At 40.5% G+C, this 24100-nt stretch overlaps 1 protein-coding gene across 5 annotated transcripts in view; it reads left to right on the forward strand.

Annotated features, from left to right (window-relative positions):
- The window catches only part of ABCG1 (ATP binding cassette subfamily G member 1), a 53113-nt gene that overhangs the window by 15004 nt on the left and 14009 nt on the right, over positions 1 to 24100 (forward strand). For all 5 annotated transcript variants that reach the window (XM_075175772.1, XM_075175592.1, XM_075175681.1 and 2 more), the window contains 3 exons: positions 21004 to 21121; positions 21876 to 22008; positions 23416 to 23466. In XM_075175772.1, the coding sequence (XP_075031873.1) occupies positions 21004 to 21121; positions 21876 to 22008; positions 23416 to 23466 (302 nt within the window). The remainder of the gene's footprint in view (positions 1 to 21003; positions 21122 to 21875; positions 22009 to 23415; positions 23467 to 24100) is intronic.

The following is a 24100-nucleotide window of genomic DNA, read 5'->3' on the forward strand; positions in this document are numbered from 1 at the left end:
CCTCCAGTTGTTGGTACCTGGACCTACAAGCCCTCGGGTTTGCAACCTCTTACTTCAGCAGCTGACGCGCAAACTTCTGCTACTCAGCGGTGAGTCCATCGTGATAATTGCTAGCATTCATGCACACGGGCTCACAGTAGAGAGTGCATTCACACGGTAGACAGTTGGGAACAGCGGCTAGCAGGAGTACAGGATGGACTGCGGTGATCAGGGGCAGGGCTGGGTCAGACAGGTATACTGACCAGCTGTCTGTTCACCTGTGTCTGGCCCCTTTAATCCCCTTTTCCATCTGTTTTCTCAGGCTTTTTCCTCCTCAGTCCTTGATCCATCCTTTTCCCTGCCTTTGGCAATTCCCCTAAATGTCCCGTGATAAGTATTTCTCACTCCCTAATTTCCATAGCCACCCTGTGGCTGGTTTTACACCATCCCAAAGTTCTCTTCCCCCTGCATGACATGGTAAGTCCTATTCCCCAACAGGCCATCGCCCCATCTTGCTTGCACGGCATTCCAAGGAGAGAGTTTCCCTGTTGTTGCATCTTGGTGGGCTTTCCTCCAGGAGCAGTGGTCCTGTCTGTTTCCTTTGAGTGTCTTCAGAGTGGCTGATTCAGGGGGCTGTGTTTGCACTGGGTAGTGCAGGATTAGTAGGATTGGTCCTCTGAGCCTTGACTCGGTCTCTGTGCTCAGTGTGACTGGCCTTTTATCATGTAACTGAGCAAAGACCATTTTTAGACCTTCTTGGCTGATTTGATTTTTCTAAGCTTTCTATTTAAAAATAAATGAAATAATGTGGCTGGCCAGTTGCTTGTTTAAGCCCATGGAAGGTTTCCCTGTGATGTAAATCATCATTGAAGTGGAACTCACACTGGCACGTTTTTACCCTCACATACGAAAGTTTCAGGAAAGTTGAGTAACTGCAAACAGGGAATCGAGTTGCTGCTACTTGTGATTATAATAAATCAGGTTCTGCTGTCTTAAAGGCTGAGTTATGACTATGTGTGTGTGAGCTGCTATATCAAAAACAGTCAGAGGAGCTTGAGAGACATTCCTGAAGACGGTTGACTATTTGATTTCTTGTCCAGGAGAAAGACGATGTAAACCTCAAGGAGAAATACATTACCTGAAGTAGTCACAAGTCCATGAACCCTGGGATTAGTGTAAGACTAGGTGTTCATAGAGAATGATTGTGTCTTGTCCAGTAATAGTATGATACCTGGGGACACCAAAAGAAAGATGAAACTTCAGAATATGCATAATAACACTCAACATATTTACTCTTTAGCCTCCAAACACAAGTATTAGCATCAGTCTCCTGAATCCCATATACCCTAAATACGCCATGTACACATTATAAAACCAAACAAATAAAAATAAAGCAGGCCTTCCCGTACAGGGCATGGCTGTGGCATTTTAACACTCAGCATTTGATTCTTATGGACACGTAGTAAAAATAAACTCCCCAAGCAAAGTGAGTTGGGGCAAAAAGTGACACACATCCTGCAATAAATAAAACTAACTTTGAAGCCAACCTACAACTCATCTCAGACTTTTACACTATACCGCTTTAAAAGTACAGGGCCAAATGAACCTTGAAATCACCGCGATGGCATAATGGATAGAGTTTACCTGAGGAACAGGTATTGACAGTCTGCCAGGAGTGTTGTCTTATGATAGAACATTTTGGACCAAATTAATCCCTGATATAAATTAACTGAAACAAATAAAACTTGCTGAAGAAAGAGTAGGGCCTAATATCTAAAAGACACTTTTTTACTCATTATTATGGTTTACTGCTAAAACTGCGTTCTAAAAAATACAGAAGCTAATGCAGTTCATGTGAAACGTCAGTGTTGAATGTCAACCAATATCCTGTTTGGGCCAAATTAGACTTTTGACTACCAGGGTAGTAAAGCAAAGGCCATCTTTTTCCCACTCCCTCCCATGTCCCACAGTTTTAACCTAAGAAAACTTGTCCTGACTTGGATTCCAACTCCTGTCCAGATATTCAGCATTACAAATGAAAGAGTGCAAGGCATGTTTATGTGGTGGTGGAAATGTGTCACCAGACATCATCCAATATAGGCATGTCTCAGAGCATCAGAGGCCCCCCTTTCAGAGTGCAAAGAATAATGTATTGCTTCTTACCAAGATTTCTAAATTTTCTTTTTAGTAATCTATGATTGTATGTATAATCTATATTGTATGTGCATTGTCTTTATATATATAGATAAATACATTCAATATAATGTATATATAGATAGGTCTAATTTATTTATATAGGTATGTGTAAATATAAGTATGTGAGTATGTATATACATACATATTATCTCTGTTTTCATGTATATATGTGTATATATGCACATACGCCCATACACTCAGGTATATTTATTTATATGCAAAAACTGGCTGTGTATTGCTATAACAAATATTTGGAAGATAACATTTTTATAGAGGTGTATATTCCTCCTCCTTTGTAGTGACAAGATGATACAATTATAGAAAAGCAGTAACAACCTGATTTTTTTTAAATGAAAAGCAAAAGAATATCGGTTGCTTAGAAGTGGTTCAAGTCTATTGCTACTGGATTAATGGCATAACAAGCTAAAATAGCAAGAAAAATGGCTGTAAAATGGAAGGTGTTTTATCCACCTGAATGCCAGTGGTGTAAAGAATGGTATAAAGAAAAGACAGCATTTTGCTGATGCTTTTCAATAGGGACTTATTGCATTACATAAGTTGAGTAATTTTCTGCTCTCGGTCATTTCTCTCGTAATCAGATTGCTTGTGCTTTGTTCTTGTTTTCTTTAGAAGTTGTAAGAAAGAATAGGTTGGAGCTCTCGTGTGTCAATGGTGGGTCCAATTCATACACGTTTGGGCAATTTTCCCTGTCTATAACTGCCGACATCATTGTTTGAATTTTTTTCTTCATTAGCTGAGCATTATTGCAACTCACTTTCCTGCTGGGTGTAAAGGAGAGTATGCTTATGTGCCAGATAAATGTGTGCTACTTCTGTTTGTTTGAGTAGTGGTTTGCTGGTGACAGAAAACTGGAAGGAGTGCGTATCTTGGGGTGCAGAAGGAAAATACCAAGATTTTATGTAAACTAATGGGAACGTGCTTCAATTTGCAAGAGCCACTGAGAGAGTGGTGCAAAGAGCAGGAATATGGTAGAGATGTTCTGGCTGATTTTTTTGGGGGCTAGAAATGTCCCTTGACTGCACCGGTGAAGGCAAGTAACAGCACCCAAGATCTGCAAATGGAGGGCACTTCCCAGAAACAGCTCTATGCACATGGTGGGTGTCCACGTTCCCTTCTGGCTGCATTTGCCTTCCCTGAGCACCTCTGATGTGGGGAAGGGGAAGGGCTAGTGAGGATATTGTCTGGTTGTGGTCAGCCTCGAGAGGATCCACGCTGTGTACCCCTTACACCTGAAATATCTCAGAGGTGTGAGCAGGAGTGCTCCATGGTCTCTTCTTCACAGGGTTGAGGGGAGTGGGATAGGGATGGCAAGAGCTGCGTTGTTGTTACTGTTTTTTGCTAGCCACACTGGCATTAATACCTCTCAGGATTTGTGTGAATTGCCCAGTGCGTTTTAAAAGATGGTCTCTCCTGTCTCCTCTTCTCCAGCTCCCCTAATTATTCACACTTGTAGCCATTCTGTGCAAGTGCTGACACTAAAACACATAGTAAGAAGTGGCTCCAAATGCTTCCAGGGTGTTTACAACTGTACAGGAGGAAAGGAGATTGAAGATACAGTCAAGATTAACCTCTCCTTTTGTATCGCAGTATCATTATCTAATTAGATCAGAAGCAAAGCCCTGCGGCTTAGTCAGTATTAGAGCGTAGGCACCCATTTCAGGAGGAAGCCTCAGGAGCAATCTTCAGCCGTCCACCTACACCATTTTCTTTGCAGCTTTGCAAGATGGAAAAAGTGACAGATGTAAACCTCCCCAAAGGCAGCTGCATGTTCTCCTTACGCACATTGCCTTTAAAGAGACTTCTGCCCCCCTGAACCACTGACTCTTGGACGATCCCCACGGGTGACCCTTGTCTTTGCCGACCCTGGGCTGCTGGGGCAGAGACAGAACAGCTCTGCTGGAATTCGGTGGGTCAGACCCTGAGGAGAGGGTCTGCTGGTTTCGACTCACCCGTGCTATTTTATTACAGGCACAGGTAGCCTTTATCAGGGAATTGGAGCTGTGATTCAGATAAGCTGGATGGAGAGGGAATGGGAGGGAGCAGGGAATTCTTCCCAGTTGCCGGAAAAGGTCCTTTACCTGAACAAGGACTCTTGTCACCCAGTAGTTGCTCTGCCTTACTGCAGAAAATGGCCAAGATAGTTAAAATATATGGAGATACTGGAGCTGGGGCTGTTGCTACACAATTCATAGGTCCCATTCTTGGGGTTTATATATGTTGAGACTCAGGCCTGATTCTCTGATTTTGGTTCTGTATCAGTTCCAAAATGACTTTCTGGTTTGGGTTCGGAAGAGCATATCTTATGCCGTTTCCCCAAGCATTCTTCTAACATAACAGATGGTGGCATTTTTCTGGGCAAAGCCAAACTGTGGGTTTGATTAAGTTTTGAATTTACCACTCTACGTGAAGCTAATCCTGGTATGACCTTCGCTTTACTGACATATCAGCATCTTAGAGCAGTGCTTTGAGTTCCTGTAGGAAAACATACTGTAGCAAACTCTTTCATTGTATTGAGACAATTTGCCATCAGCAGATAAATGGAGAGTGTGGGAGAGAAGAATGCAGTAGATCAGATTCTGTCCCTGCTCCAAGATCTTGATCTTAATATTTGATTTCAGTTGACTAAGAACATGGGACCATAAGTCTGATCAGGGCACGTGGAGGCTACTGTGCTAACAGTAGTATCAACTGTAAAATACACAAGAACTCTTACAAATATTACAAATACAGAAGTGGAAACTCATCTATTGGGGGCAGATAGCAGAGCTTAAAAGCAGTTTGTTGGGTTTCACTCAGGTCTTCATTGGAAGTGGAGTGGTGACTCAGTTTTAACACATACATAGAGAAATTCTAAAAAATAGTAATATTTTGAAAATGTTGTGATCTGATGACAGAGCAATGTTCTGTACTTGTGCCATTACCCAGATTGTTGCAGCCCCTGTCAGCATAATGTAATCTCACCTGTTGGCACAAAGACAAAAAAGACTCAGGTGGTGCATTCACCACTTGCACATAATGATCAAAAGCGCTTAGCTAGCACTAAATGAAAACTTAACAATATTAGAGATGTGCTTATTTTTCCATTTGCACACAGGCTACAGTTGTCATTACTTTCCCTTGTCCTGTCACACATATTTGGAAAAAATTGCATGAAAACTTTGAACTTGTGCATCTCCCCTATGGCACTGAATGCACTGCCTGTAGAAGGACTGTCTGTAGCCCAGCAGACTGTAATTGCTTTATCACTCTGTATAATGAAGCTGCTCATCTCACAATGAGATTTTAAATTATACTTAGGTATATCAGGTATTTTTAAAAACATGGATTGCATGAGCGGTTATACCTCATAGATAGTAGACCACATTTTTTCTTGGGCATCTCATAGCAGTGAGGGACAGGCTTGACAGTCAGATTCATCTGAGTCCATGTAGGTTTCTACTGTGTAAGAGGCTGTGTCCAAGTTAAACAACAACCTAGGCTCCGTTTATAGACAAAAGACTTCACTGATGTTCAATGGAGCGTAGGTTACTATTCATTTCATCCAAAATGAGCCAAACAAGTGACTCTCCACATTTACTAGGAGGAATAGCTGTGGTGGGGTGGCCCCGGCCAGCAGCTGAGCGCCCACACAGCCACTCCCTCAGTCCCCCCCCACCAGAATAGGGGAGAGAGTCAGAGGAGCAAAAGCTGAAAACTTGTGGATCGAGATCAGGGCAGTGAAACAAAGCTCTGTGCACAAGCAAAGCGAAATAAGGAGTTTAATCACTGCTGCCCATCAGCAGGCAGATGTTTAGCTACTTTCTGAAAAGCAGGGCCTCAGCACATGGAAGGGTCACTTGGGCAGACAGACGCTGTAACCTCAAACATCCCCCCGTCCTCCCCCTTTTCCCCCAGCTTTTATTGCTGAGCACAATGTCGTATGGTATGGGATATCCCCGGTCAGCTGTCCCATCTGTGTCCCCTCCCAGCTTCTTGCACACCCCAGCCTACTCTAAAAAAAGAAAGCCTTGACTTTGTGCAAGCACTGCCCAGCAGTAACCAAAGCACGGTGTGTTACCAATACTGTTTGAGTCACAAATGCAAAACACAGCACCATAGGGGCTGCTCTGAAGAAAATTAACTCCATCCCAGCCAGACCCAGTAGAATAGCTCACATGCAAATGTTTACATAAATCCCACCTTGAGATTTTGAGTTCTGATAATACCAGTATTCTTATGTGGAAGGTTTCAACCTTCCAGTCTTTGAATCTTGCAATATTGCTGTGTGTCTAGATTGTCATGAATCCCTGCTTTTGATCCCTTAGCTTGTGACAGCTACTGAACTAGCACAAACGGGTGCAGCTCTATTGATTTTAGTGGTGCTGTGTGGTTTTACAGGAACTGAGTCCGGACAGTGCCTGTGGTTTTTAGGATCAAAGCATGTGTTTTGAGGTGGCATAGGTATTGTTCTGTGTTTCTTCATTATTTCATGTAAAGTGACACTATTTGCGAAGAAAACTGTGTAAACAGCCTGGACTCTTATCTCCTTTTTCTTTCTTGTGTGTACTGGTGTGCTAATAGGTAGCATACATGAATGATTTACAGAAGTATGTTAAGCATAGGTAGACCAGTCATATAGAATTCATACAGTAAGAGAATAAAGAAACCTCAAGAGACAAGTCAAGCTTTATTTTCTGGTAATGTATCCAACTGCTATTTTTTTGAAATGTCATTGTCAGTTTAGTTGGTGGTCAGGAAAAAATGGAAACATGTTGTCTTGACTTTGGAAAACAGATGTATTTTGGAATACGGTTAACAGGGACATCCAATTAGAAGGATGTGAGAAGACCATCGCTCTTTATGTGAGTCTCTCTTATTAGTCTTCAGGCCATTAACATAGCTAATTTCTTTTGATGGACTTCCAATTTGTGGAGGAAGCAGCTGCTATCACTACCAAATTTTTCCTGTCCTAATAGACCAGTTGGATCAGCCAACATCCAGCTTAAGTCTGTCCATAGCTTACCCCTTGCCTTTTCACTGAACAGTTGAATAACCTAATTGTAAAGAAGGACAAAAAGTGTCAAAAGAAGTTACAGGTGTTACTGGGAAATGAACCAATGCGGAGATAAAGTGTAAGTGAAGGGACTGTTAACACAGAGGGTCTCCTGATAAGCCTATACTGAAAATCCCTCTGGAAATTTTCAATATCCTCATTTTGTTGGAAAATGGTAGTGCATCAGAGTAGCAACATGTTGTTTCTTCACTATATTTTTTCTGACTACATTTTCATGGAGATTTTTGAGGTTGAGGACTTTCTAGCTAGGAAGAGAGAAAACCCAATCGAGCTGATGACCAGGGCACTTGAAAATGTAAGAGACCCAAGTTGGGTTCTTGATCTGACTCAAGGACTTAGACTTGGTTCACCCTCATCTCAACGTGTTCCACTGGCCTCTAGAATGACTTGTTACTGGTTTGTAAAAAACAACCAAACAAAAAATCCACCACCAAAACTCAAAGGTGAGGTTTCTCTCTGCCTCAGAATCAGAGCAAAATGGAAACTTGAGGTGGAAATCATGCTTTTGTGAAATGAGTTGTTGCTTCCCAACTTGCTTTACTAATAATTTTGTAGATAATTTAGAAAAGACAGGATTTCCAAAATGCTGAATGATTCTTATGCCTTATTTTAGCATGTCCTGAAATTGTGAATTAAAGTTCATTAGCCTTTTTTTTTAAAAATTCAAATAATTTTAATGTGTACATTTGAATTTTTTTAGTATGTGAAATAAAAGTTAATCAATTTGATGATACTTATACTGCAATCTAAGTGCATCTGTCAAATGATTATTTCTATTTTGTGTGTGAGTTTTCCTCTTGAGAACTCTCATCTTTACATGGGACATATTATTGATAAAATGTTTAATTGCTTAGCTTGTATGTTTAGCAGCAAGAGTCAAGCTTTGTTCGTGCTACTCTATAAGCTTCAGCTAATCCATAATATAAAATGTAGGTCAGCTGGAGCTTTTTAAAACAGATGGAAATTTAGTAGTTTATGGTAGTTCAATGGATGTACGTCCCTGCAAGGCTGCCAACCTCTCCAGTTCCGAATTGCAAAAAAAGCAGAAATCAGACTGCTGAAAGGCGCTCATTCTAACTCATTTTCATTCCAGATGCAGCAATGCCCTGTGCAGTGGGTTTTGTTTGTAACATATTCAGCACTGACATGCTACAGAAGATGATAATTAGTTCAGTGGTGTTTAGAGGATTTTATATTTAGTTTGCTGACAATGAAAGTATTTTAATTTGGGCAACTTCGTTAGTGTAAATATTCAAGAAGAGAGATAAAAACAGTTGTTCTAAGAAAAATGCGAGAACTGGAGGTAATCCAGGGTTTATTTCCGCACACACTTCAGGCTTTCCTTTATTTTTACATTCAGGATCATAGGTTATATCTGTTACTAGATTAGTGCTAAAATAAAGTAAATATATTATCCTGTGTTTCTATTTAATGAAAGTCTTGAGAGTATTGAGGAGAAATGGACAGAATCAGTATGGCTATTTCTGAAAATAAAAGTCTCCCTGGAATGCGCTCCAGCTGTCCACATGGCTGGCCGCAAGGATGTCCTGCTGCCATAGGAGCTTCTTCAGCCTCAGCGGTTCTTCTGAACATGACTCCTGTTCTCATTCGCTGAGCTCTTCCAGTTTTGGAGGCCAATTGCTGAAGTTTCCATCCATGTTGCTGCTCCTGGGTGTATATAGTAGAATTAAAGACTCAATGCATGAGTTTAAAGTTTACTTTCTAAAACACCTCTGATATTTGCCTCTGAGTGTGTTTCAGAGGGTCCTCCTGGCTCCAAGCGTTCCTCAGTCTGCTTGTGGGAGAGAATAGGACGGGAGCAGTGGGAATGTGAGGTGGTGGAAGTGCTTCTTGCAATTTGCAGTGCAGACAGAATTGGTTTGAGAGGGTGGGAAGGGGCAGGAGAAGGATGTGCAGGAGTTGTTCAGAAGGTTGGATGGCTGAGGTGCTTAGCAGTTGCCTGTTCTTCAGAGAAAGTTCCTGCAACAAACTGTCATCACTATTGCAGTTGAATAAGACTGCTGTGAAAAACTTCTTTTTGTTTGGAGTCAGTGTAGTATTTTGAGTTATTGAAGCTGACTTGTGAATTGTGATTTTTTTTAAAGCTCAAACACTGTGGCAGGTTTTAAATTGCAGTGACCAGGACTGAAAACGTTTTTCAAAATCCAAGAAATGTAGCTCCCGATGTCTGTAAGGGCTAGGGGCAAAATGTTGTCTTGTGAGCATGTAAATCATCGCAGAAGTCTTTAAACAATGACTCTTGTTTCTAGTAGTCTGGGAAAAGGTATGTTTTTTTCCTATGCAGTTTGCAGGAGACATTTCGTCACATTCCAGTTTAACCTAGAGTTTGTGATAAAGATGTATGCAGAAGTATTAGGGAAAGCTTTTCTTTACACAGCAAGCTCTTCAGACTACCTATTGCAGTGAGGCCCAGCTTGGAGGAAAGAGGTGCTACGTAACTTCAGCTGCTTCTGCTGTAACTCTAGAAATCCCCAGGGCCTTCCTCTCTAGCCCTTACACAGGTAGGTAGGAGGAGAGCGCCAAAGTTTTACTTTTGCTTTTTTCCCTTCCCGCTTGCTCTGTGCGTACATGTGGGTGGGGAGAGGCTGGGAGGAGGAAGGAAGAGAGCAACAGTAAAAAATGTGGTGACTCTGAACATCAACACAGGAGACCCACAGTAGTCTTCTCTGAGGGAAGAAGGGTTTCTGTCTCCCTCGTTGCAGTGACCCAGCTGGATTTGCACTTCGAAATGAAGGCAGATAGGGCAGTTCAGTTCATAACAGCTGCTGGGCTATTTTGGAATATCTCCTACTTGAAGATTTTTTTCGAAAGGGAAGGGATGTTGGGAAGGGTTCTGGTTTTATGTGTTTGTAAGACTGTTAATAATACTATTTGTACTTTGAGGTATGAAGGTACTGCAATTATGAGAAATTGCTTTCTCTCTGACTGGCATACGTAAACAGCTTTCATCTCTAAATGTATGTATCAGGCTCGTGACTTCAGTTTGTCATTCGAAGGAATGTGTCAGCCTTTCATTTCAAATTGTGTTGGCTCTTCTTTTGTCAGGAAAGACCTTTCTTGCGCACTTAAGTAACAAAAACAAAGGCAATTAAAAAAAAAAGGCAGCAAAAAGCAATTATCAAACAAGGATTAGGCTATGGATATTGCTCTGAAAAGACATTTCCACTAGATTCAGAAGAAAGATGAAGCTGTGCGTCATTCATACATGTGGGTTTTTTCCCTTTCATGTTTCCTAAGGGTTGAAGATAAATGAGGGTAGCTATTTTCTGTGCAGGCAAGGTACAAGCTATGCCCCAGATCTGGAAGTGCTTCAACATGTAAATACTGCTTCTGAAGCCATCAGGTCTTGCTGCAAGTACAGATTTATTTGCATTCATGTTTGAAGGTTACTTTCGTTCATTGACCCATTTAATTGTCATTCTCTATCCTCAGTTGCAGGCATATGGCTTCATGTGCATTCGTATGAAAGATGAACAGCTTTAACTCTCTCAGGCAGAAACATTCAACAGAGAAACTGACAAGAACCGAATTTGCCGTGGACGTATCTGATTAAAATTAATAGACAAGACCCATATATAATCGTAATCATCCTGTAAACCTCAGTAGAAGGCTGTAACCTTCCTGTAGGGCCGGATAAAAGGAGCTATACCGAAAATGTGAATACAAGGAAAGGCTTGGAGCAGCTGTTCCAAGAGGGACTAGTATCAACCAATATGAGATATTTCTTTAACAAGGAGAGTGTCTAGTAGTTACCTGGGCTTGTTACTGGCTCAGGTTGCATCAACAGGTTACTTACGTACTTCATCTCTGCCTGGTCATAGCCGTAAAGAGCGTAGACTTAAAGAGGGCTGGCACAAAACCCATTCATCTCACAGCATGGTGGGGAGTTGTAAGCAATAGTTGCAGGAGCAAGGAGGTGTGCCCTCGATGCTACTGACTCCTGTTCTGCTCCTCCGCGCTGTTGGAGGAATGCATGTTTCAAGAAAGTCTGTAAATTCTGTGTCTACCTGCAAGCACTTCAGTCTCCTGTTACTTGGTGGTATGGGTTCTGTGTACATAAAACCCATCTTGTTTATAGAGAAACATTGCCTGGCCAGATGTGATACAGACAGACAAAGTGAGTGAGATTGTATAGTCTATTAAACCTTCAAACTCAAAATTAGGAGGTTGCAGAGCTTGCAGCCTAACAGGCTGTCATATCTAATTAGCTATGCTGAAGAAAAGCAATATTCGGATAGTAAAATAATGCGATGAGCAGCCTGCATAATAGAGAAAGAGCATGGAGCTCACAACTCTCATTTCGAAGTTTCAAAAGAGTGAAATCTTTACTTAGTCAGGGCTTTTTTTGTTTGACTGCACAATGTGGACTGTCAGATCCAATGTCTTGCAGAAGTTTGATATCTAGTCCAGGGATCTGAGAGAACAATGAAATTAAAGGGACTTTTGAGATTTATAATCTACAGTTTGGTTTAAGATTCTTCCTCTGCTAGAACTCGGTTTCTCATCTGGATTGCCATCTTCTCATCAACACATTCTCTTTTATTATACAACCTGACCTACAGTAACTGAGGATTTCATGTCATAAATCTTGACTTGGGGGCTCATGATCTCTCTTTAGGCTCCAATTTACTGTATGTTTTACTGACTTGCCACAGAAGGAAGCTAGCTGATACGTTTAGCACAAAGGAAGTACACTGATAGAAGTCAAATCTTAGGCACCTACACAAACAAAATTTAAAAACTGCTTTAAAGTTTGTTCTCAAACATTTAGCTTTTGATTAATAGCTAATCTTCCAACGCGCATTTGGATTTTTCAGGCTTTGAGATTTTCTGGTTAAGCTCGAACAAGTGCTACCAATGCAGTGCTGTGTTCTTGAGCTAGTAGATAGCTTGAAGCAAAAATCTGTAGAGTTTTGAACTGTCCCCAGTTATCAGAGTGCGAAGTAAGTGCTAAATACTAATGATAAAGTAAAAACACAACATCTGATACATTTGTACATCCTGAACATGGGCAGAATGCTCTTCTTGATATGTTCATAGGAAGCATCTGGACATGTGGAGTGCCAATCCAACTTGAAGATTTTGAGTGTGCAATTTGTGTGCTTAATTACTGCAATTGTGCAAGCAAATGAGGGACCACGATCAAATTGACATTTAAAAAACACGGGAAATGTCTTGATACCCATTTTATGTCTGACTGATACTGAAATCAGCCATGATTTTCTTGGCAAAGGATGAGATTTGTCACAGCATCTGGAGGTCTGGTGTCTCGTCTAAGCTAATTGTCCTAACCACTGCTATAGTTAAGAGAAAGATGCATTTCCAGAGGGTTATTTATCGCTTCCCAGAATAGGAATGCAAAATAGGTAGAATTAATTACCTGTTAGGTGTGCCTGTTTCTCTCTATTGGTTATTTATGGGTCCTAAACAATGAATTTTGGTTAAGCGTCAAACTTTTAGATGTCTAAAATTAGGTAGATTGAACACTACAAGGCTTGCTGTGAGCATGGGCTAAGCTCTCCATCTGAGTTATGAATAATCCGTCCCATGATCACTAAGTGGGAAATCGGCTGTGGATCAAGAGCAATATGTTTAAGAAGGCCTGGTTGTGGGCTATATTAAGAAATGCAGTTTAGTCCACCACAAAGAGCAAGCTTTGCTGCCCAGGGGGATTTCTTTTTTTTTTTCCTGTTCTTTTTTAATTTGTAAAGCATGAGAGACTTCTTATATTTTTAGGTTGAGAGGAATGGATTCCTCATTTCTGAGTTGGAAAGAACTTTGAGTCAAAGGAATTTGATTTGGTTACTTCAAGCACTCACTTAGCTTTTCTGCCCTCTCTGTCCTGGTGCTTTGGTGCCTGGCATGCTGTTTTATAGACATTTACATAACGAAGGTCATTTCTCTGAGGCAAGGTACAAGAATGCATTACAATTGTAAATTCCCTTAATTGTCCTGAAGCAGGGCTCAGAGCTTAGACAATGGACGATCCTATTGTTCTGCATCTCTGAGAGACATGTGAATAGAATAGAAATATATGGATGTGTGGATTCTAAAGCTAAAGTGGAAAAATGATTAATAAAAAGGTTTATTCACACAAATGATGGTGGAAGCCATAAACCAATGACCTGTGAGTTTACATACAGGTTTTATTTGGTAGACAGTTACCTTAAACACGTTTATTATTTCCAGTGTGACTTTGCCCCGCAGGCTTTGTAGAGGTACAGTTCAGGCCAATATACAATTAGGTAAGTTCCTATTATTAAAGCAATATATTTTTGCACTCTATTTGTCAGGAAAGCTGTTTCTGTCCCACACATTTTCTGGAAGTTGAAAGATGCCTCTTTTTCTTCCCAAGTATTGGTACCTGTAGTTCATTTTAACTTAAGCCTGTTTGAACTCAGTGGGGAGCTTGGGAAAGGAATGTGCATTTAAATAATCCCCATCAAGAGTTTTTTTTTAATTCAAATTATTTAAATAATTATCAACTGATACAGATAATCCCTCTCATCTGAGAATTTACAAACTCTTACTTAAACATTACAAACCCTGTCCATAGCACTGGGAGGAACGCGTTCTGTACTAGTAGTGTAGTAGTGGGGAACATGGTGCCCTGGCTGTTTAATAGCAGAATTAGAAATATATGGAAAACAGCTCCCTGACGTTACGCCAACTTAAGGAAACACCCTGACTTTGAACTAACTTTGATTTAGATGAAAAGCCCCAAGTATCTTCATCTTATCATTGCAAAGTGATATAATTTTTGTTTTATACTAAAATAAAGCAAACAAGCAATCCTGTTTGGAATGAAATGGTTTGAATGCCCCAGCAGGAATTGTGCATAAGGAGTAATTTCATTTAACCGTAAGTCCTATTTGTGTTTCAGAATGGAAAAGAAAAGGTATCTCAAGAGACGGATTCCTGTGTGGAACAAATTGCTGAAAGGTCCCCAACTGCTGAAAAGGCTGTCCCACCTCCCTGCCCTGCTTGCGAACCGTGCCATCTTGTCCTGGCAGTGACAGTCCTGCAGCCCATGCAGCTGGAAACAAACCCTCTTTGTTCTTAATTTCCCAGGAACGGTTCCCAGGTGGACGGGCTTGCTGTCCTCACGGGTTGTGTAGGTGCACTTGAAAGCCAGCTCAGGGAAAGTGATGGGAAGGTGTCCTGGGAAGAAAGGTAGAAGGACACTGCCCACTTCAGTAGCAACATCATCTTCTATTGCTGTAAGCTGCTTCTGAAACTCGATGCTCCAAATAGCCCCAAACCCACATACTGGGCCATCACCTTGCAATAGCTGCTAGTCACTCTGCACATCTCCTGGTATGTGTATTATTATCATGTTTACATGCACGAGCTGGATGGCTGTGTGACTGCCGAGCTGTAAAATGGAAGTGTAAATCACCAGGAGCTGATTTACATGCACGTTTATGTTATTTATGGGCAAAGAAGAGGAACCTGCACCTCTTTTCATGTGCAGATAGACTATGTGGTCGTGCCTGTGTGCTCCACGAAATAGCACAATAAATGCAAAATATTTACTGTCACTGCCCTGAATGCTCTGCAATGCCAACCTGCTGGTCTTCTGCAAGTGCATACTTGCTTCTGGGGTTTAGGAAGGTGCTCACTCAGTGCAGGGGGGGACAGAGGAAGTAAAGCATGAGGAGACCAAAAGAGACTCCATAGGACGGCAATATGGGGTAGCGTTCTCCAGGAACTTCACATAAATCTCTGTGCTGCCACTCCTTACTTAACCGTGCCCTATGGGGATAAAACTCTGTTAGATGAAGCAGGCTGGCACAGTCTCTACCAGTGAACATGTAGATGTTTTGCTATGACAGTGGCTTCTTCTCAGGGGTGATAACAAGGGTTGAGATGCAGAAAGTGAATAATAGAGAAGGATTGGGTGAGAGGACTTCTTGTTGGTATGTTTACATCTAGGTATATGGAAAAAGCTTTTTTGCTTGTGTAAAAATGATAAAGAAATATGTTTCCTAGCTAATGTTTTATTACATCTACAAATGTTTCTAGTGTAAATCGGGCCTTGGCCTGTTATCTGTGTCTGTGTGTTTCTGATCTTGTGGTTCTCTGTGGAGTTTCTGCCAGCATTCCCCAGCTGTTCAGTTTTCTGATAGAAATCTAAAGAGTCTACAAATGAAATGTCTGCCATATATCATGAGGATTTTTTCCACATCTGGATGGACTTTTGCAAACTCTTTCTCTCATCCATAAGTCTTTTCATTTAATACATGCGACCTGTTTAGGCTGTTTTTCCCTTATTGCATTGTTGCACAGTAGGTAATCCAGGGAATGGTCTTTACCCATTGAGGTGTGGGTATGGTAGATCTCAGGGACAGCAGCAAAGTCATGGATTTGCTAGGAGCATTCTTCCATAATAGGAGGACTCTCTACTCCTGCCTCAAGGAGAGAGATGTGGATGTGGCGTCTTGATTCCATTTCCCTTATTTGGATCCTATGTTAGAGAATTCCCTGGACTTTGGCATAGGTTTTTCGACTGAAACAAGTGGAAATGAGATGAGGATTAAGCCTATAAATTTTAGAATAGGAAAATGCAATGGAGTTTCTTTAATGGAACAGGGTCAGTATACAGTGCCAAGAAATTGCTGTGGTTTCTCCTCATGATTTAATAAACAGTTTGCGTGATGGTACTGTAAATGAACAAATTTGTGTATTTAAATTTAAATTGCTGTTTAAAAAGTATGTTGCTTGTTGAAGGTATTAAATTAAGGCAGGTTAGTAATATAATACTTGTCAGAGATGTCTTCTGTATTTCCAGCTGGATGTTTCTGAGCAGGAATACATCACATCCCATCTAAAAAACCACCACAAAAAGACATAGAAATATAGTCCTTTATAATAAAGAAATGATGCACTTCCACCTGGCCTCAGGTAGGGAGTGTGGAAAGAGCAGGTTATGATGCTTTTGATTTTGACATTTAAGTGCCAAATGCTGATTATTTTGTGGCTCGGTTTTCAGTCGTTTATAGTTTTGCCAAACTTGAGCTATTTGAGTTGAAATTTCCTATGTTACCTATTTGCTATAGTGAATTTTGTGAGAAACTTTTGAGCAATTTCAGGCCAGTGGTACTTGCAGGGTACCAACAGCTATTTCCTACCTTCAGAAGAACTTGTGATGAAAGAGAAGCAGTTCAGATATACTGGAAAGGGCAAATCCTGCTCTAATTGCAACGAGCAGGGAAAGCCTGCTGTGCTCACCCGGGACTCGAGATGGGCTCTTGGTGCCTATTGATGGATACAGAATTAGGCTACAACACCTAGAAACTTCTAGGAGTCTGTGTGACATTTCTCTGAGTAACAAATGAGTATATTGCTGGCAATGAAATGCAAATGAATGAAGCATTTTAGTCAAAAACTTAGAGACAGTATTTACCTGAGGAAATTCACTGTAAGGGTAGGAGTTTTAGTTATGATTTTTTTGGTGCTGATTCAGACACGTTCTGAAGCATGCGCTCCTACTCTAAGTATGGGGAGGGGGTGGCTTGCTTCTTTCCAGATTAATCATAATTTTTGTGAGAATGATAAAACCAAATCTCCCCAGAAATCCTTGTAGAATCCACGAGGAAGCAGATAAAACCATCAACACGTTTCTCCCTCGCTGAATCCATTAGCAAAAATGTTGGTGGCTTGAACAATGAGAGCTCCCCTGGTATCTTCATCAATACAAGAGGTCACCCTCGATCAGCTCATTAAACAAGGGGCTGCTGTGGGCTTTGTGCTGCAGCCAGGCAGTGAGGGAAATCCGCCTCCTGAATGGGGGTCTGTTCAGGCCAGTCACTTGTTTCTGGCTGCGAATCTGGTCTAACACCACAGTGCCTGGAGTTTGCTTTCAGTGGGGAGTCCTACCACAGAAAACAAAACGCATTTCTCTTCTCGGGAGAAGCGGTTGAACTCTGGAATGTAGTCTGAGGTGAAATTAAGACCAAAAAATTTTGCATCACTTGAATTCTCTGTTTCAGTTTTGATTTCTTACTTTTGATTTCTATTTTTAGTGGGTTGGACTGAGAAAGTTACTGAGTGCTTGTTCTGGTTGGTGATGGTGTATTAATGTCCTGTTGACAAATTCATATTTTAAGTAGTTCTTGAAACCTGATACTTGGATTCCCATAGGCATCGGCCCCTAAATATATTTTTAAGGGTGAAGTCGCTGTAACTCCAGGAGGGGACATTGGAAAACTGAAAGGATCCAAGCTATTTTCCATTGGAAATCAAAACAGTTTTAAGAGAAATAACTGAAAGTCATGATGGTAAACTTGGTCTTGATGTAAGTCCAGTCCAAAAGGTGCTTGAACTGAATGGCCCGTAATATGCATCCATCTTGGGGTGAGTTCACTTTGAGGTTCAGCCTCTCATTAAACTCTGGGGTACCAAAACTGCTTGCTGCATGAATCATGAACCAGTGGCCTAAGGAAAACGAGGTGGGACAGGTAAACTGGGATTGAAGGTGATCAGAAATTCCTAATATACGTCAGATGGATATGAAACAGTCCCTGTACTGTAAGAATACAACCCCCTCCAAATGCATAATCCGTTTTCTCGTGGAAGACGTGGCCCAATATAGAAGTTTTAGGTCAACTGATTCAGTTAAAGATTAGCCTCAATATTCTGAAAGAGAAGACTGTAGTTACTTATGGACTTTAATTCCTTATAATGGATTATATGGGCACCACGCTACTGCTACAGTGTCAAATATTTTTGTGGGTTTGCTAAATTAACCTTTGTAATAGAAAGGCTTCTTGTGCGCTTCCAGTCAAAAGAAGAGATGGTTTTGAGTTTGTAGCAACTTAAAATGCCAGTGGTTGGGATCCTGATACAAAATTCATTGTTTTTCCTATTTATTTTTAAATCATGTTTCTCTGCTGTTTTGCAAATGAGTTGCAGAGATGTGTCCCGCTCTGATTTAACGTTGTGTGCAGGATATTTAAAATGGAAATCTCCATTAGAGAGGCAGAAACAAGCGCAGGTAATGAGGGAGAAGATACTGCAATTAAAGGTAAACTGATTATCATTTGTGAAATTATGTTTGGAAAAGTGACTTTAATGGATGTAATGTTAAATCTCACAGTCATATGTAGTGAGAGGAAAGGCTTCAGTTTTAGGTAATGATATATATGTTGATACATGTTTTCAGACGATGAGTGTGTATTTTAGGTTGTACCTCCTTCAGTATTCATGGCAGTACACATTCTTTATAGTCCCCTGCAAGTTTGTGCAATATTTACTGTCCTGATCTTGAAACTCATGATGAGCTGACTATTACAAAACTCTGACAACAACCCTTTACCCTGGAAGTCTGGGTCAGAACAAGCCCATACAATAGAAATTGTTGTGATGGAATTGTCATGTGATGTTCTGTCATGTTGAACTGCTTTGCGGGGCAGACAGGGAACAGAGACAGACACCAATGAGTACTTTACCCTGTGCACTACATGTGGGACCTAGTGAAAGAAATCCTGTCCCAGTCGAAGTTAATGACAGGCCAACTTGGCCAGCTTTTGACCAGTGTGAGAAAGAGTTCCCAGCTACGTATAACTTGTGTGTGTGGTGGGTGTGTGTATAATGCAAATAATTGGTGGTAAAGTCTAATGTTTGAGTCCCTTACAAATTTAATAGGCTTGGGAGGTAACTGATTCTCCTTACACTTAAGGGATAGTATGAAGGAGTTTGTCTCTATAGATCCCATTTTGTAAACACTGTCACATTTGGAAGCTCTGTTCTCTTCCTTGCACTTTTCCTTCAAATGCTGATTTGGATGGTGACGTTGGCATGAAGGACAAGCTTGTTGACCTTGTCGGGGTGCCACGGATTTCTCTCTTTGAAATAGCTGTTCCTTTCGATAGATTGTCTTTGCTTTTGTTTTTAGGACTTGTGCCATAAACACAAGTTTATGTGAATACACTGCTGTTTTCATACCCATGGTATCTCGTAGCTTCCAAACAAGTTGTTTCATTCAGGTTCAGGACAAGATTTTAGAGCAAAAGATTACTGGCCTGTTTAAAAAAAGGCACTCGAGAAAACTATTATTTTGATACATTTGGTCCATTACATTTTCTAGGACATTTGCCATGAAAACGGTAGGATCAAATATTTCTGGAGAGAGTTTTTGTGGCTACTGCTTTCCTCCTGGGCTGGGGAATGCTCAGAGAAGAGTATTTTGCTGTGGATTTGGGAGACCCCATGGCAGCATGACAGTAATGTTTTTGGTGCAAAAGCTTGCTCTCTGTGGCATTGAAGGAGTGCGAACGGAGATTAGAGAAAAGAAGAAAACTTAAAGAGAATGTTAAGCGGCGATGAAAGGAAAACAAGAAATTACAGAGTTGGGAAGAAAGAGAAATCAGAAGAAGATAATCCACCATTCATTTTCTAGGACTTGCAGAGAATGTGATTTTTTTACAGCATTTCATCATTCCAGCTACAACCTATGCTAATGATAATCACAGGACTGGGATAGTTTACATGTGGAATATAAATGCTGCCTGCATATGCTCCAATATGGCAAAATGGATTGCCAGATCCCAACACTGCATGTAAATGGATCTTCCACCCTTCTGTTTTGGTTTTAATTTAATTACAGAAACATTTTCAACATATGAGATTGTTTTTTAACACCTTACTTAACTTTTTTTTATTGTTAAAAGTTTTAACTAAAAGCACTAGTAATTAAAATAAAGTAAGCAAGCAAAAAAATAAAAGGGAAAGAGATCCTGAAAAGTTTAAATGCCAGTCAGGCCTCTCTCCACCCTGCCTACCCAGTCTTTATGCCTTAAAATGGGAATCATGCAGGACAAGATGGATGCAACTCAGTCTGAATCTGGAATTCTCATTGGAGTCCAGTTTGCTTACACCTAGAGTAACGTGGAGTTTGGGGTTTAAATTAAGGTTTATTGACAAAGGTAATTTACTCAGGATTAAGGTGAGATATTTGAAGTTGGTGTTGTGGTTATTCTAGAGCAGCTTTGCCTGAGGACGTAATTATTGTGGCATGATCTTCTGAAGTGGATTAACCGAAATGAGACAAAAACCTGCATGTTCTTAATCTGGAACAAGTATTTCCCTATGAATTATTTTTACAGAGTTATTGTGGTCAGTCTCCCTGTCTAGACAAGCCTTTAGAGTTCTTGAGAGTCCTTATGCTAAGAGAATGAAGCAGGTTTGTCTTTTCCTGTATGTCTCTTTTTGCTGTGTTTCTTGTCATACTTCTTTCAGCAGGGAATGAACAAATGCATAGGACTTTGCCTTCAAGATCATGGCTACTACTCTCCAAGAAGTTATTGTTCTGGTGAGAGGGCAGAATTTTGGCATTGAAGCTGCAGTGATTGGAGGGCAGTCTGTACCAAGGCTGTGGAGTTACGTTAGCTGTGGAGTATTAGGTAGTTTAACGGAGACATCAGCATCCTAGTAAAATACTCTGAGAAGACACTTAGAAAATGGCAGCAAGGCTTCTTAGACCTGTTTGAAAATTTTCCTGGAGCGAATCAAGAGTGTGTGATCCACCATACTACTTGTATAGTGGGAGGAGGCTGCTGCTCCCACTCAGAATTTGGCTTTTGATAGTTATTGCAGTGTGCTGATCTTAGCATCAGCCTCTCAGTAGGTACCTGCTAATGCCTATTTGTCATCATTGTTTAGTGGAAATGAACTTTCATTGCCCCCCGGATGTGATTGTGAAGCGTTCAGTGAACTTTTCTTTCTTCTTTCAGGTTATAAGACCCTTTTGAAAGGAATTTCAGGGAAGTTCAGCAGTGGAGAACTTGTGGCAATTATGGGTCCTTCAGGAGCTGGGAAGTCAACGCTCATGAACATTCTGGCAGGATACAGGTGAGTAACAATAAAATCCCAAGTAAGATAAGATAACCTAACCTGATGGCTCCTTGGAGACAACAGCAGAAGAAATCTTACCCCAGTGTTTGTAGAAAACAGGTATTTCACCGATTTTGAATTAGATTCTTATTGCTTATATTTTTCGTGTTCGTCCTGTTCTGGTCACTTAGGATTTATCTGTTAACAAGTCTGATCCAAAAATAGAAGCAATTTAAAGTCAAAAACACACAAAAAATTTCTCCTTTCTAGCTGCGTAACAAATCTGACTCAGTGTCTTATGTTTGTGATATTTTTTAAATCACATTTTATAAACACTTGAAAAAAATGACCCTTTTTAGTTGTCACTTTCATAATGTTGATGTCTTCTTGACCAAACTGCAGCGTGTGACGTGACTGTGGTTCATCTTCCTGAATCCCCAGTTGTATGGCCAAATACAAAATGTCTCTGTGTTGTTGTTGTTAGGGCATGAAGAACAGCATAGAGAAACCCCCCAAAAAAGACTTGAATGACTTGATATTTTTTCAGACTTTCATATAAGACAGCACACATTTTGTTCTATCTGAGTAAAATTTTCAGCAACATTGCGTGAAGCCTCTTATGAAAGAGAGTATAATCACGAAATAAATTAATTTCTATCCACTGTATCAGTTTTATTCCATAGTGGGCAATAATTGCCTAAGACTTCCACAGCCTGTGGCTGCACAAGTGAAGGCAAGATTCACCCCTGGTTATTTTCTTGGTTCGTTTCAGAGAGACAGGAATGAAGGGAGAAATTCTCATCAATGGACAGCCTCGTGACCTGCGCTCTTTTCGCAAAGTCTCCTGCTACATCATGCAAGATGACATGCTCCTTCCTCATCTGACTGTCCAGGAAGCTATGATGGTGAGCTTTGTTTCTTGCTCTAATTTATTTGGGCGGGAGAAAATGAAAAAATCTCTGTGTGTTGTGCACATGTTCTTACCCCTGGTAATGCCACGAGCCGATATCTCTATTTGATCCCACTCAATGAAAGTGCTTGGATTTCGATGATGCCTTGAATTCCATTTCAGTCTCATACTTCTAGGAGTTGTCTGAGCTTCTTTAGCTTTATCATTTTCAATTTGTGACCAGCATTATGATTTGGAAGAAGATCTAAGGCTCTACTGCGTAGACCTCCTAGAGAATGGAACCTGAAGTTCTGCACAGAATAAGCCTTTGTAGGGACCATCTTTTTTCTTGGGTGGTGTATCAGTAACCTTGTCTCTCTCTTTCTCCCCATCTTCCATGTTCTGACTGCACAGTGCTTGAGTGTGGTCTCTCCGCTGTTTCTACTCTTTCGTGCCTTTTCTTTAATAAAGGCGTTGTATAAAATCTCTTCCAGTTCTTCACAAGAAAACAAAAGAACAGAATAATCCCGTGATTTACAGGCAACGTAAATTCTTCGTACTGTTTTTCATAGCATCAAATAGTTTACTAATTGCCAGCTTGACCAATTAGTCTAGAAGTGCCTGTTGCTCAGTTTGAGAAACAACCCAGTTTTTTTCAGAGGATGTTATCAAAATAAAGCTAAAGTTGCTCATACTGTATGCCAGCATCAATTCACAAATTTTAAGGCCAGAATCACAGTAGTTTTTATGTGGCTAATTTTCTGCAAAGGCTCTTCTCTGAGGAAGTTTTTCTTCTCTTTTGTTTACTTGAACACTGTAGTCAGAATCCCATAGGACCACTTTTGTAGAATTGGGCCCAGATGATACTTGCTGTCTAAATTAATCAATCAAGGCTCTCACAAAAATAATTACTTAACAGTTTAATTGCTTCTAATAAGGGTTAATCATAATGTTTTGTGGAGCTGCCTCTTAGGACAGCAGATGACATCTTTCACAAGATTATTTATTTCTGTACTCATTTGTTCACATCCTGGAGGATGGCGGAGTTCGGTTATCCTTATGATGTGGATGAAGCCCAAATAAACTGTGATTCTAGCATTTCCTGGCAAGTTAGTGGTTATGCAAAAAACATGACTCTCCCATCTTCCTCTCAAACTCTTTGACTTGCAGAATGGCCTTTCTTTCTAATAAGCTTTTTGTCAGATTCTTGAGTGATTGCTTAAGTCAGATTATACTCAGTTACCTACTGCACAGGCATGTGTGATGCTTGTGATTTGAACATTATAGTTCAACTTAAACTTTCCTGACTGGGTTGAAAGAAGTTGTTTAAATGGTATGTTGGGATGTTGTGCCTGACACATCCACTGTAACTTCTTGTGCTGCAGACCAGTTCAAAATCAAATTCCATTGTATTGCATTCCAGGTATCTGCTCATCTGAAACTTCAGGAGAAAGATGAAGGCAGGAGAGAAATGGTATGTATACTGTCCATCAAACTGAGAATTTTGGGGGATGCCAAAGAAGTCCAGGAAGTGAGCTCTGTAAAGTAGACATTTTTATCTAACATTGAATTGCATTGGACTTGTAATGATAGAGTAAATCATAACCTCAAAGTTGACAGGTATCATTATGAGGGAATGTTTACTACAGTCTCTATGAAAGTTGCTTTCGGTATGAGACTGAGTAGATAATTGTAAAAGAACTACTGGAATAAATTCACAGGTTTTGTAGGATATCTTTTAATGTACCTTAGCACCTTAGATACTCTTACATGCATGTCTGAGGGCTCAGGTATCTCATGTGTGACAAGATAAATCAGTCATGGCTGGCAATAGTGACTGTAGGCCTTAATTTTTCCAAGGACTAATGAAAAACTCAGCAGTTTTTGTAATTGCTGCAGAAATATCTGTGCTTGTGTTTGAAAGCGTTGATTGTTACGGCTATGCTGGTGGGCATATTGTTGCACTGGACAAGTTAATACAGTTGCAGTTAAGATACAGACTAATGTATTTTGAAGCTGTGTTGGGTGACCGAGGTTTGGACAAGTAGGAAACCAAGCTAAAACATGTGCGTATCTTTTCTAAAACACTGGGAATGAGTTGCACAATT

The sequence above is a fragment of the Calonectris borealis genome, chromosome 1, assembly GCF_964195595.1.
Source record: "Calonectris borealis chromosome 1, bCalBor7.hap1.2, whole genome shotgun sequence".
Lineage (NCBI taxonomy): Eukaryota > Metazoa > Chordata > Aves > Procellariiformes > Procellariidae > Calonectris > Calonectris borealis.